General features: G+C 37.4%; 1 protein-coding gene across 4 annotated transcripts in view; it reads left to right on the top strand.

Annotated features, from left to right (window-relative positions):
* The window catches only part of adgrb3 (adhesion G protein-coupled receptor B3), a 200,083-nt gene that overhangs the window by 169,137 nt on the left and 15,208 nt on the right, over window positions 1-15,738 (top strand). For all 4 annotated transcript variants that reach the window (XM_055169584.2, XM_055169583.2, XM_055169582.2 and 1 more), the window contains one exon: window positions 13,316-13,466. In XM_055169584.2, coding sequence (XP_055025559.2) covers window positions 13,316-13,466 — 151 coding nt within the window. The remainder of the gene's footprint in view (window positions 1-13,315; window positions 13,467-15,738) is intronic.

The following is a 15,738-nucleotide window of genomic DNA, read 5'->3' as shown; positions in this document are numbered from 1 at the left end:
ATATATACATATATAATATATATGTACAGTGTTTCCCACAGGTATGAAATATACTTGTGCTGGTAGCCGGTGAAAAAGGCAATCATTACACACTGAGAAAAAATGGTTTACCATACGCGTTATAAACAACTGTGTGTGACACAACACAATATTTAGATTTATTGAACATTTATATTAATTTGGCATTATATTTCATAAATCCAAGCACCCCAAACTTTCTTTGCCATTGCACTGATATATAAAGCAATACTTAAATACTAAAGCAATACTAAAAAAAATAAGATGACCCCTTTTATCAAACTCTATTGAATACAATAATGTGTATAGTATATTAATGTAGGTCTATAGATTACAATTAGGTCTAGAGATGTGTGTAAATATGTAAATGGGACCGTTTTAGGGGAGGTTCACATTTCGCGACTAAAACCGCACAACAAATGGACCGTTGGTTGGTTCATGTCACATGACCTGTGGTGCACTTGCAGCATTCTGAAAAGTTGAAATGTTTTTAACTCGATGCGGTGCGGACGCGCCTGGAAAAAACAAGCGTGTCGCGACCGTGTCGCTTTCATAATGAGTGTGCATACCACGCGCCTACATTTGAAATAACAAACTTGAGCGTGCAAAAGCTGCGCAATTATTTCAGATTTAGAAGTCTACTAATACTTTATATTACAGCTTTGCGTTTGAGTCAGCTGGAGCTTTGCTCGTTCAGTTCAATGGGCTTGACATTAGCATTGCTTTTTTGCTACCATGTCTGTGCTCTCTGAGCAAACTTTTTAGATACAAAAATAAATTTTTTTAAATGGGAGAAAGAAAGTACAGCATGTGATTATGACTTTTATTATTATCGCCATAGAAACCAGAGGCACACTTGAAAATGCACATAAGCTTTAGCGCGTTAGCCCTGACTGACTGTAATCATGGCTGTTCTCCGATCGACTTTTACACACAATGTTAATCAGACCCGGACCATTTCAAATATAGACCCGGAACCGCACCGGTCCTGTGAAGACATCTAATGCATACACATCTGTCACACCCAATGCATTGAAAAACAGAGCCAGCAAACGCACACCAAACTCATTGGGAGAGACACGACGTGCTCACACGCAAAATGTCATAATGAAAGAGTGGCAATATCACGAAAGAGATAAGAAAATTTGATGCACGCCTAAGTAAAGACAATGTGTAGGAAACACTAAAGATGTATAATATGTATATATCCCTAGCTGTCACTGAGTAGCTGTCACACTGTACAATTTTTCTGACAGCGTACGAGAAGTTTGAAACGAAATGACCCTGGATGAACTGCCGTCTTTTTTGTGTTTTAGCCTTGTGATTCATTTTTAGTGGAACAAAGGGTTGGCGTCTTTGTTTTATCAAAGGCGTCAAGCATTTCAGTTGTTCTCTTCCAAAATGATCAAGACTCAACTTCTGACAGTTCATGGCGTCTCTAAAATGCTTCTTTATAACCTCATTCACACAGCACTTTAGTCCCAGAAAATTTCTGTAAAATTGAAAATTTTATGGAAATGAAAATCCCGTAAATGTTCTGGGATCGCTCTGTAAAGAGGACCTACAGTAGCAACATTGCCGTAACATACATGAAAAGCATTGTATGTGAACAAGAGGCAGAAACAATGCCGTAAGGAGTGTGCCGTAACCCTAACCCTCATCGCAATAAGAAGTTATAGTTCAGCTCTTTGACACAGGGATTTAAACACAGATCAACATTCACGACGAGAAATGTCATCAAATTGCACTAAAGTTGATTTGTAACAAGCACTTCTCTCTTACTGTCAAGCCTTAAGAACATAATGTGAATATGCTGTACTGTATATACCATGCGTATTTTGTGTGTACATGTGTGTGTTGACAGTGATGCCGTTTCTTTAAGAGGAACAGCCGGATGGACACGTTTATTTCATTAACGGTGCTTAAAGTGTCTCATGGGACTCCAGGATTATTAAATGCTTTTCAGTCAAACCTCATCTTGTCTCTTGCTGTGAAGTATCATGAGCGCCTGTACCATATGTACCAGCTGTCACTGGTGATAAAACGTTAGATTTATATAAATCTGCTTTCTTTCACTTTGAGACCCTGAACTTTTGCTTTCAATTCAAAGTGTAAATTGTTCATACTCGAAACTTAAGTGTTGAAGGTGACGACTGAAAGAGAGTTCTCGGCTTTCAGATATCTCAGTGGAGTTTAGATCATTTAGTTAAAAAATCGATTGGTTTGGGTCACCGTAACAATAAAATATAGCCTTTTCACAGCTGAGAATATCTGAACAGAAGATGCAAGTCAAGCAACACTAACAAAACTTTAGATGATGGTGAAATGAATAATCCTCTTGACTGAAAATAGGCATTAGGACAGTAAATGTGGTTATAGTTGCTCTAGGCCTGTCGCTGCTGTTATAAAGCATGCTGATCTGCTCTCCTGGATGTTTTGCATCTAACCTCAAGGATATATAATGTTTGCCGAGGTAAATGTTTCTGATCTTTACCTTGAAGATGTATCTGTAATTTTATTCAACTTTCTTTTGATCGCTCTGAGTTGTTTATCTTCTCAAGCAGTGAGATGTAAGGACGACCTCAGGCACTCCTCCAAACGCATCAAGGTTTTCGATTGGAAATAAGTGATCCAAAGTTTGGACACAATATAAACATTTATAATTTACTCACCTCTGAGGTTAGGCTTTATGTAAGCCTCATTTTATACCGGTGACACTGATAACCAATCCATGAAAACTCTTTTGCTTTCAAATCTTTATTTATCTAACTTTTTGCGGTGTCCATCTATAAAACAAGTAAAAGAGTAAATGCAGGGATACGTTATAAATACTTTTATTTTACCTCACTTGTTGAATAATGGAAAGCAACGTTTTTCGTATCTTCGCAAACTGGCAGCGTTTGTCAGAAATATTAATGTAGCAAAAGCATTAATGTCAAAACACCAACAGTAGATGAGCAGTGCTGTTTGTATCAGGGTAAAGGAATATGTAACGTTAATTGGCAAAAAGAAAAACATTTCCAGCGATAATCCTGACAGAGTGTGAATAAATTGTTGTTAAACTGGGATATTGTGCTACGACTCAAAAGCGTAATAAATATCTGGACTGAGAAATGATGGGAATAAGACCTTTTGAAACATTTTGACTTTCTATTGTATAATGAATCAGGCTTAATTGGCCTGGATTTTCACATTTGCCGGTTTTATTATCATCCACTGCTAACAATTTCAACATTTACTTTACATTGTCTTGACAATTATAAACATTCACTCTTAGCAGTGATGGAAAGTCTACATATAGGATACAAATATATGGGTTACACTTTAAAATAAGGGTCTATGAATCATAATGAAATATGTAAGGAATAATTGACGACGGGCCATTGAATTATAAGAAAATAATGCACACCAAGGTGGTAATGCAGCACGACGCGAAGCCGCAGGTGTGCATTATTTTTAAATAATTCAAAAGGACCGGAGTCAATTATTCTGCTTATACCACAGTTACCACAAACATTGCTCTGGTGCCTATTTTTAAGACATTTGACAAGTTAGGTGTGCGGTTTACAGAAAAATAATCAACACCCATAGAACATTTCTTAGCCAATCAGAATGCAGCATTCAACAGACCAGTGGTATAAAAAATATAATGTATTTTTACTTAAACATGAACTAATGCTGAGTTAATGCATGTACTAATAAACTAATGAAGAGTCATCATTACGTTCAAAATGACTTGTTTTTCATTGTTAATTAATACATAAACTAATGATGAATTCATGTGTTGAGTCATGAGTCATGTTGTAGTTAATGATGATGACTCTTCATTAGTTTATGTTTAGTACATGCCTTAACTCAGCATTAGTTTATATTTAAGTAACTAATTCATCGTGATTCATGGACCATTATTATAAAGCGTTACCAAAATATGTAATAGCATAAAATATCTGTAATCTCGTGTTGTTGGTTAACAGATCCTGTTACCTATTTGTATATTTAACCTGTAATGTGTCGATTCTTCTCCACTAGCATCACCAAATGAAATGCAAAAATACTAACTATCCTATATTAGTATTGTTACAGTGTTGATGTCCTCCAAAAAATAATGACCTCATAAGTCGTTTGTGCAAGCACCTTATTACGACGTAAAGTGACGTATTAAGACATAACCTGTTGTTACATTTTAAGTTTTTTGCCTTATACATCAGATTAGACATTTAATTTGAAGAATTTGTAAATGTAGAAATGGTTTCATAAAAATGTATGGTTTTAAAGATATTTTGGAGCATCTAACCCCACCCTCACACTTACCCTAAACCCAACCACTTCTCAAACATATAAAACACAATACGCAAGTAAAAGTACAGTCAAGTATTTAATGCATAAGACAGTATAAAAGTATTACAAACCATTCGCGTTGCAAACCTTGCGAACTGTAGCCATACAATTACTTTATATGAAGAATGCACAGTCAGATCTCATTCAAACATAAACCAGCATGACGTAGTCGGTCACAAGAGTCAATAGCGCTTCACATTCTTAGCTAATGTAATGATGCAATCGGTCACGAAACACACAAAAGCCAATGCCTTTTCACAATCATAAATGACGTAGCATCGCTTCTCTGGCGGCAGTTTTTGAATGACATCTTTTCTTCGTTATCTTTTCTTTGTTACATGGGTACATTATTTATTATTATCTCTGTACATGTCATCATAGCAAAATTGTACTCCAAAATATCATTTCATACCCTAATATATTAAGTTTCACCTGCTGCTGGTAGAGGCGCTAATTTAGTAAATGCATCTAGTCGTATTTGGTGAAATGGACAAACGACCAAACCAATCGTATGGGTTGGAGGATATGTTGTGATATTCAGGTTTCAAGTTTGTACATACGTATGTCATTATCTGGGTTTCCATCACACTGAATTCATGCACATTTTGAAGTATCACATAACAAATGAGTGATGAAAACACCAAATTTGAAATTAAAATTAAGAGTAAAAGTTTTTACGATCACGTGAGGTGGTTTTTGAGTTATGTGATAAAAAGTAAATGCGTATAATGGGAGATGGAAACGCATTTGCTGAATTAATTCTGATGTAGCAAACTCTGCATTTCTTCTTCTGTGCACAGCATTCAGTTTGGCAATGACAAGTTGCACTGCTAGTAAATTAATAACTTGCCCAATTGTAACTAATCTAAGCAAGTCTTGTGTAATTTACTGTTGGTTATCAATACCACCGTCATTTGATCGTACAACTTGATGGAAACGCACCTAATTTGCTTAACGTTTGAATGGAAACTCAACTATTGTCAAATGCTTTTTGTGACACTCAGGCATCTGAGTCAGTCCTCCAAACTTCATTATGCAATTAGTTCCAGTCCTCTAATTTGATTGGTCAAGTGGTTTTGCAAGCATGCTGATATGTAGGTGAACAGCATTGTGATGATTTACTGTTGTCACTACGCTTGTCTGTGTGTATAAGAGCTCTCAGGTTTTGCCTGAAGCGTGGAGCAGTTTTTCTGAAGGTTGAAACGTTGTTTTTTTCTCACTTTGTGATTGCTCAGGGATTGGTTTCTTTAACCAGTGAGCATTCAAACTGTGGACAGGGAACTAGAAATGGAAATCCCAGAGTGATTATGCTGAAATTTATCTAATCTGTCTATTTTATTCACATCATTTCTTCCATAAAAACTTGTTGCATTTGGTTCTTTCACACTAAATTAAACAAAATGATGTCCTCATGCCTGTGGTTGAATCACAGCAATACTGATATGTGACCATAATGCACTTTTGTTCGTGTGATTTTGATTTATTATGTATGCATCTTCAGACATAATATCAATCTGTTCTCAAATGAAAGGATTCAGTGTTGATTAGATGAATGACTCACAGATCAAATTATTTCCTAAAGTCAAGGATTTAAATGTTTTAGACACATAAGCTGCTTTGATGGTCTGTAGAGATAGCTTTCAGCTCGACATGCTCTAATTTGTTATATCTACAACTTTGCTCTGGGGTAAAATGAGTCAGTCTTGTCTGGTGTTTAAACAGCTGAATGATAAATAATTAAAGACAGCTTAATGGGCAAACTGACCTACTGCACTGACAAACTTATGACACTGCGTCTGGAGAGATTTTTCCAGCGTTGCATCTTTAGGATTAATGCGGCACTGCTTTACATCTGTGTCTGACAGCCCTGTGCATGTTGTGTGAGTGATATGACATAATGACGTAAACATATTCTTCTGAGTATCAAAAGAGCAACTAGTTTAACGTACCGCCCTTGGACTAATTGCTTTCTAAAACTGAAACACTATAAATTGTAGTTTTAAGTTATTATTATTATCATCATAGTTTCACATTAACATGTGCATTGCATGCTTTTCCTCACATGAGAGAGTTTATGGGCTTAACTTTGCAGGAGACAGTGTTGTCTTAAGAGTAAGGGACGATAAGACGATCTCACTATGGGACATATCCCACAACACTAATTTGTGTCTTTGCTAGACCTGTAAATATGTAACTATTATTTATTTTCCTGTCAGGCTTCAAACGTTTCTGTGAAGCATATCATATACAGTAAACCACTGTGTTCAACCTACAGCTTCTAGATATCTGTTATTATTCTGTTTTTCATTTGTGAGTTCCTCTCATTTCATTACATTAATGTATTAGTTAATTACATTCTGGTGAAGTCGATGGGTATTCGATCAACATAATGGGCACATGGTTCCCTGGTGGTTCAACATGCAGTTTCACAAATGAAAACAGTTATAAATGAAACTCATTAGACATCAGTTGTTTACCGTGGTTTTATATTTCCCATAATTCACAGCATATGATATATTTAGCTTAAAGGATTACTTCACTTTTATGGAAAGGTCTGATAGTTTGCTCACCCCCATGTCATCCGGTATGTTTATGGGTGATTCTCACAAAATCCAGACTTAGAAGGTGTCCAGCATCAGATTTTTTTAAAAAAGTCCTTGAAGCCATTTTTTGTTGCACATATAAGATTAAGGTCTGAACTTACTATAACCATTATTTTTTTAGAGGATTTTTTAAAATATTTCCTATATAAATATTTTTTTTTTAGATTATCATTATCAAAAATTGTCATTACCGCAACGTAATATTACATTAAATATATGCATTTACAAACTCATGTTTTGGTAATGAGAACTAAAAAGTTGTGTAGGTACTATGACAAACAAATTTTAAACTTTTATTTGGAGAGAAAAAAAGAAGAACTGCTACCTAGTAGCCATCTTTAGTGTCACAGTCAATTATGTCCCTTCCAACAATTTTTGTTATTAAAATGTTAGTTCTTGAGCGCTTAAACAATGATTGAGAATTGTTGCGGAGGATGAGAACATTTTTCTTGGACACATTTATATTCCTTATTATTGTCTCTACATTTACCAATGATCACCAAATACCACATGTTTCTTTACTGTAAATGTTTATAGTATAACATGCACTGAAGCTTTTTATTTTTTAGATTTTTTAATTATAAATATTTCCATGTCAAATAACCCAAATCCAGTCATGAACACATTGCGGTAATGAACATTTTCCTCTTAAATGTGGAAAAAACAACAAAATTGGTTTGTATCATAGACTGTAAAAAAAGATGGACGACGCCTGTTCACTCTCTTCTATTGGTGAAAAGTGAAGCCGCCAGTGTCCCGATATGGTGCTGACATCTTGGGTCTTGAGTCTGCGCAGTAGCGATTTCGGGACCAGTCCTGCGCAGTAGTGAGCAGGAAGTAAAGCCGCGAAATCAAGATCTCGCAGATTGCGCATATCACACGATATCACAGCTGTCAATCATGACGTGACACCACCGTTTTTATATCATTAAATAACCAACTAAACACAAACTTATTTTAAAAACAAACATTTGAATTTACATCAGCGTGATAAAAACTACAGTAAATGGCAGAAACCAGCTTCTGAAAAAAGATATTTGAAGTGTAATTAAATTTTTAGTTGGTCTCAAGTCCCATTGAATAACATGGGGAGGCGGGCTTTATGACCTATACTGGGACCAGTCACTGGGGGGCGATCGAGACGTTTTGGCTTCACTTTTCAGGGTTTGTGCGGCACGCTTGGTTTGTATGATGTCATTTGAAATCATGTGCATAATAGTACGTAAAGAGATGTTTGTAATTGTATGCTTCTTATTTTGATAGCATTTACTTTTATTATCAAAATGTTTCATGACACCTCATAAGTCTAATTTCGCGAGAATCTCCCTTATGTCTTTCTTTGTTTAATGGAAAATAAATGTTTTTTTCTCCATGTAGTGGATTTTTGTGGACATCAACGGTTTGCAGTTTCAATGCAGCTTCAAATGGCTTTAAACAATCCCAACTGAGGCACAAGGGTCTTATCTAGCGAAACCATTGTCGTTTTCGCAAAAAAATTATGTGTGTGTGTGTGTGTGTGTGTGTGTGTGTGTGTGTGTGTGTGTGTGTGTGTGTGTGTGTGTGTACATTTAAACCACAACTTCCTGTCTTACACTAGTCGTCTGATGCGCCAGCACGACCCCATGTTATACGTAGTCACTTGGAAAGGTCACATGTTACATATGTGAAACACACATTTGCGGACTATTTTAAACCATAAACTGACACAAAGACATTAATTTGTATGATTACACATACAACAATGTCTGAACGCTCCTCTTTCTCCACACTGGAGCGGTAGTTTCACATACGTCATGTGTGACCTTTCCATGTGATTGGGTAAAATGTAAGGTCACGCTGGCACGTCACGCGAGTAGTGCAAGATGGGAAGTTATTTATTTTTTGGCGAAAATGACAATTTTTTTTGCTAGATAAGACCTTAATGCCTTAGTTTGAGGCCTTTAAAGATGCACTGAAACTGTAAACTGTTGAGGTCCACTAAAGTCTGGGAAAAATCTGGAATGTTTTCTTTAAAAAACTTAATTTCTTCTCGACTGAACAAAGAAAGACATGAACATCTTGGGTGTTGTGGGGGTGAGTAAATTATCTGGATTTTTTTAATGAAAGTGGAATAATCCTTTAATATTTCTTTTAATGTCAAGCTATGTTAGGAAGGTTATTAAAGTAAGTTAGTGTAAAAACTTTAGTGTAAACCCATTGTGTATGGAAATGAACTCAATGACCTTGTAGGTAATGTTCTGAACCCTACCCGGCCTCACGCTCCTCTGAATCTCAGTTATATGTTGATTTCAACCCTCAGCATCACACATCATCCCTTGTACATACATGCACACACTCATGCCTTCCTTTATGTCAGCCGTGCTGTACTTTACTGTTCTCCTGAATTTCCTCTGTTGCCATGGATACAGACACAGTGGGCTCAATATCTCCCGGCAATTTGCCTTTGTAAAGGGCAGCGTGCACTCAGGATATCAGTTGAGGCCGTGTGCCACCCCCATCACTTCCTCTGCTGCCCGTCTCTTCAGGCAAACCCACACGCATACAGATATAGTACATTTGGTACTTAAAGATACAAATTCCCACTCAGGTTGGAAGATTTGGTGTGGGAATGCGCATGGGTGCCTTCAAAAAGCTCCCTGATATTCTCACTGATCCTATACCTAAGTGATGCAGAAGTAGGACAGAAAATGCAACAAAACACATCTAACACCTAAGAGGAAAAAAACATTTTAGTTTTCAGCACATCAAGCTAAATATATTTTTTGGTTTGTTGTTGTTTTCGACTCTCAGAAATGTGCTAGGACAAACTCCAGCTTTTATATTTTTTAGCAGTACGGTATAAATAGAAAGAACATGTTCATGTAGGTGTGACAAGGAATGACATATCTGACCTTAGTGCGTATAAAAACAATACTTGCGTAGAAGTTTGTAACATTGATCTCAATAGTGGCAAAAAAGCCAAAATAAAGTTATACTGCTATAGTTTATACAGGGTACTTCTGATATACTTTTGTAATAACTACTCTGTATTTGCTAAAAAACTGCTGTACTACAACGCAGATTTGTGAAAAGCCATATATAATTATGTTTTTATTGAATAAACTTGAATAGAAGAGAAATCCATGTTATATGTAGGGGTGCAGGAAACACCCTGATACCAGAATGAAACCATTTGATAAGTAACTAATTGTTGTTTAGGCTTCGTCATATAATACACAAGAAAAGACAGTGACTGTGAAGTCCCCAGCACGGAGATGTTTTTAAAATGGGCCATAATGTCCTTGCAGTTTAGGACATCAGGTACTGCAGATGGGAACATTGGTCCTGATTTATGAAACCTGGAGAAAATTTGGCTAAGACAGTGAACTTGAAATTTAATCTACAGTAGGGCTGCACGATTCTTGCTCAAATGTAAATCACAATTTTTCTTCATGGGAAATGATATCACGATTCTCTTACACGATTCTCATTTTTTAACAAAAACATTTATTGCACTCAAGTAAAAAATGTGCTATACAGGACTTTCAGTTTGAAATTTTGAACACGAAGCTGAGATAATCGCATTTTTGTAAAGGGCTTTTGTTAGAGATCAGATTCAGAGCGATGATCAAAACATACAAAACGTTTCGATGTATTTGAATTAGTTGATGCCTTAGTGTTTTATAAGTTGGGTAAGAGCACCACCTAGTGGATAATAGTGGAATTATAGATTACCATAAAAACTCATTAGGGAAGCGTAATTGGCAGGGAAGCGTTTTGTCTTAATTGATGAGAAAACTCAGGAATGGCGGGGAAAGAGTTAATAAACAAAAATAATTAAAATAAATAGCACCTGTGCTTTTTGTACACTCCAACTGGCCAACCTTAAACTTTAAAAACACTAAGGCTGTTTCTCAATATGCGTTTTTCAGCGATCTTGCATCCTTGTGCTCTCGCTCTACGTCATCATTAACCGTCAAAGTTCAATTCCAATTCTCAAGAACGCAAGTACAGAGGACGCATGAAAATGCCTGCATGTGTTCTTGATATCGAGGATGCATCGAGTGCAGACTTGCGTGCTGTAATCGCTTTACGCCCCAGAAGTCATTGTGGCAAAACAATGGCGGAGGTCAGGTGACCAACAGGAAGATTTCACACATCTCAATTCTCACAAGTCCGTTCTGTGTCCTCGCGACCTTCTGAGTTCGTTCTTCCAAGATCGGTTGGCAAGACCGATCTCCACGAGAATGCAAGTCCGTTCTTTGCGTTTTTAGAAATTGAGAAGCAGCCTAAACCTTTAAAACTCTAAACAATCAACATTTTGAGGCTTCAGGGAGGAACGCAGGCATGTTACAATGTTCCCCCCAAGCCAAAAATCCTTTCTAATGGGGAACTTGTGGCAGTGATACAGAGGTATTTCCTCAACTTTTTTTCAGAACCAATATTGTTGCATCGTCACTTTTACTGTTGCCACCCGGATTTTCCACAATTGCGCTCATTTTTTTCTCTCTTTTGTATGAAATTGCCACTCCAAATCCACCTAGTCAACCGACTACGTGTAGGTCTGCTGCCTTGTTACACGTCACACAAGTGACAGCGGAACGCCGCAAATGAAGAAGAGAAATGATTGGGTGTGATTGGTGAATGAAAATGGATTGGTTTTAAACTGTGAGTGTGACTGATAAAGTAAACACGTGAACACGTGAATGCAGCATCTGAATACAGGGAAATGCTGTAGATGCAAGTGCATCACCGTCATTTAGAAAGAAGATCGCATTCATATATTTTTTTTTTATTAATCATGCAGCCCTCATCTCCAGGATGTTATGTCCATGGTAGATGGTTTACAGTTCAGGAGACACAAGGGCAGCTTGAGGAAGCTCAGCAGCATCAGGTGGACCTCATCTCATACTGCCAGCAGAGATCCATTTTCACGCCATTCGTCTTGGCTGCACCAGGTGGGCTGGCAGCAGGTGGATGGGGGGGGCTTCATTACGTTCCTTCCTGGCTCCAGCCACTGAACATCATGGCTTCATCACTGCCTTGGAAACAGAGCCCAGGTTCTCCCTGTAGATTTATTCTGTGGTGCAGACTCTCTGGACGGCAGGTGGATATTTCATCGAGCTCCAGTCCTGTTCTACCATGTTATTACATCAACCTCGTTGGTCCTGGAGTCATGTCTAACATCACATTTTTGGGATAGGGTTCATGCTGTTTTCTTTCACAGCTGTGGCAACAGACAATGCTTTTAATCTACTATATAATAAATATACATACTAAATATAACCAATATTAAAAACAAAACATTTGTATTGAAATTGTTTAAAGTGCATATGTATGTATGACATTACCAATTATTTTGCACTATGCTGCTGTTTCAGAGTGAAATGGATGCCTAGGAGGAGGGCCAAGTTGACTGAAAGGGCAAATATTATGCTTATTTTAACAAGATGTGATATAAGTCTCAGATGTGTCCAGAATGTGTCTCTGAAGTTTCAGCTCAAAATACCCCACAGATCATTTATTACAGCATGTCCAATTTAAAGCACTGCTCCTCGCTCTCTTACCAAAAGAGACAGTTAGCAATTTTGGTTAAAATATAACAGATTTCTCAGAGAAGTGCAGAGAAAATATTGGTCAGCGTACAACTTGCTGAGTGCAGAAACTATGGTAATTCAGGACTGTCAGTCAGAGGCCATGGGCGGGGCTTTATCAGTGTGACATCACATTGCTAAGAGAAACAAAACAGCATGTTTAATGAGACTGGTTTTGGTTTAATGGGAATTTTTTTCATTATAGGGTGGTTGTGTTCACACACTGCCAACACACATTTATGTCCAAACACCTTGTAGAAGTGGATTTTGTATAACAGGTGCCCTTTAACTTATAGTCATCTAAGAGAGAGATCTTTTAAGATGTCACATGCTGAATATTATGAAAATGAAAGTGCTTTCCAAAATCAGCGGGAATTTATTTGGAGTTGCTTGTGATTGCTTGCTATTGGTCGTGCCGTGAGTGTCCAGGAACACATATGTTGTCATGTTTGTGAGATTTTCTGGATTTGGAAACAGAAGCGAGGGATGATGGTCTGTGTGGCAGACGAGTGGAGTCTTACATCACTGAGGGGGATACATTTTGTGTACCTCATTATCTTTTATAATTTGGTTCCACCTCCTCTCTGTTCACATTTCATCTGATTTTATAAGTGAATTTAAGAACATTTAATGCAATCCCTGGCCCAGCCAATGCTTTCAATGATATTCAATCCGCCTTTCAGCCGGTCCAAAAGACCTCCATTTAGTCTAATCCTTTCACTTTCACTCCTTTCAAGACCTTGACCTTAGTTTTATCTCTTCCTCTCTCTGTTAAATGGACAGGGCGTATGCACGATGACAACTGCATTTCTGCACTTCTTTTTCCTGGCGTCCTTCTGCTGGGTTTTGACGGAGGCTTGGCAGTCCTACATGGCAGTGACGGGAAAAGTTCGGACCAGGCTCATCCGGAAACGCTTCCTCTGCCTGGGATGGGGTGAGTGTCTTTATCTAAACAGCTTCATCTTTCTCTCTCTCTCTCTCCTCTTAAGCCAATTTCTGCTCCTCAATCAAGTTGTTATTTACTTCTTAAATATGGATGCTGTGAGTTAGCTTTTGTCATTTTTAAATAATATCTAGTATGTTCCATACCTCCCCGGGGCTGCTTATACAGGGCCACTTTACACACACATCAAATTGATTACAGAAGAGCTAACACTCGTCCCTCCAGTTACCTAGCAACAAACAAGGCTCTCTTTTTCCATCATTGCAGTGTTTTGCTGTGCGTTACAGAAAAGACAAGACAGACGAAGATAGACAAATACAGATATGTTTAGTTGGAGTATTTGAATAAATATCCTTTCTACAATTATTGAAAATGATACGTAGCTGTGGATGTCTTTATAAAACAAGATTTATAATTCTGTGCATGTTATTTTGATCGCAAGCTTGTACTGAGAATCTATCTAATGAACTTGTTGCTTCTGCTTTACTATCACTTCATGATTGGATTTCCATAACAACTGTTGCTAAGCAGTGAGAATGAGGAGACAAAAAGAATAAATTGCCGGACACCTTCTGGATCATTACACCTCATCTACGTCTAGCATATAATGGCAGAGCAATGTGGGACCATATCCATTGTATAAAGTATATCTAAAAATACTGTTCTGAAATCAGCTGTTGATATTATACGTATGATTTCTTGGATTATATATTGTCTTATGTTATTTGCCACTCATATAAAGGAGAATAGGATGACACTTAAAAGGATGTTGTACATTTTTTTCCGGAAAGGTTGACACATTTGTGACCATGTCTTTGAAAAATCTCTGCACACAGTGTGTCGTCTTCTGTTGTTTTTTCATTGATCATTTGTTGCCCAGCACCTGTACCCTAACATTTTGGGGTTTTTTTGGATGTGCTGTCCTCCTCGCAAGCTTTTAAAACTCAGCTCAAGTCATAAAAATCATCTTACATAATGTAAAGAACATTTTGAGAAGTATGAGCTTGACATCTGCAATATTGAATGAGATTAAACTAATGTAACTTTGATGCTCTGAATCTCATTGTTTGATTATGAGACATTATTTCACAGACACATAGGATCTAACCTCATGGTCGTCTTAATCTCGCATACTATAAGTGACACTGCTTGCGTTTGTTCAGCTGGACTATACATCAAACATCATAGTGTGCGTCTCTAAGGGTGTGTTCATATCATCATGGATAGTTTCCAGGTCAAAATCATTAATCCTTTTCACATCCATTTTAGGAACAGTGATGCTGCGTGCACTGCGGTGTGATTTCTGATTGGTAGAATATAAATGTGTTGGGCGGGAAAGGGGCGGAGCTTCGGTTAGACTCAGCAAAGAGGAGGGGGGTCTCGCTGGTTGCTCGGACAAGCTGATTGCATCAATAAATTTAGCCACCAGCGTGAGAGGGACGGTGTTAATATTCACATCACGGGATAGTGGCAAGAACAGAAAGAGCCCTTTCATAACCACAGTCCTGCTGGAGACCAGAAAATACCACTAAATTAGAGAGAGGATTAGAACCACAATATACTTTAGGCTTGAAAATCCAGCTTAAGATCGTAAATGTATTTTAATACATGTTAGCCGCCTGGTTCATGGTGGTCTACCAGCTTGGAAAAGTTATAAACAAGCTATCAGGTTTCATAGCACAGGTACTAGCTTAAAGTAGATTCTTCAGTGTATGCATTCATTACCTAAAACTTGATATCAGCCTTTCTATTTAAAGCAGTTGTGATAATTGCATATTTCACACAGTTGTTTTAGTGTAAAACACAAGGGATTCTTATTGGCTCCTTTAGAAGTTGAACAATTCTGATGTCTTAAAAATGTCATGTGCCGTGCATTCCTATATTTCTTCTCTACACTGTCAGAAAAATGGTCCCTAGCTGTCACTAAGGCGGGACCTTTTTAAAAAGTACATCTTTGCACTTAAGAGTGCATATTGGCACCTCAGATGTATCTACTGGCACCAAATGTCTACATATCTGTACCTGAATGGTACACATTAGGAGCTTTTTAAAGGGGGGTTTAATGCTATTTAATCCATTCTGACTTATTAACACAGTTTAAAATACGTAATCCTCATGCCAAACAAATGCAAAGTGTCAAAAAACAGTTGAGCATGTGACAGAGTATTTCTGGGCCAAACTCAAGCCTCCTCTTTCCTACAAGTTTTGGAAAACATTTTTTTTAACATGGGTACTTGTTACGTATCAGTGACCCCATATTCCT

Source organism: Misgurnus anguillicaudatus, chromosome 11 (assembly GCF_027580225.2).
Source record: "Misgurnus anguillicaudatus chromosome 11, ASM2758022v2, whole genome shotgun sequence".
In the NCBI taxonomy this organism is placed as follows: Eukaryota; Metazoa; Chordata; class Actinopteri; order Cypriniformes; family Cobitidae; genus Misgurnus; species Misgurnus anguillicaudatus.
Note: the sequence above shows the minus strand (reverse complement) of the source record. Positions and strands in the feature narration are given on the sequence as shown.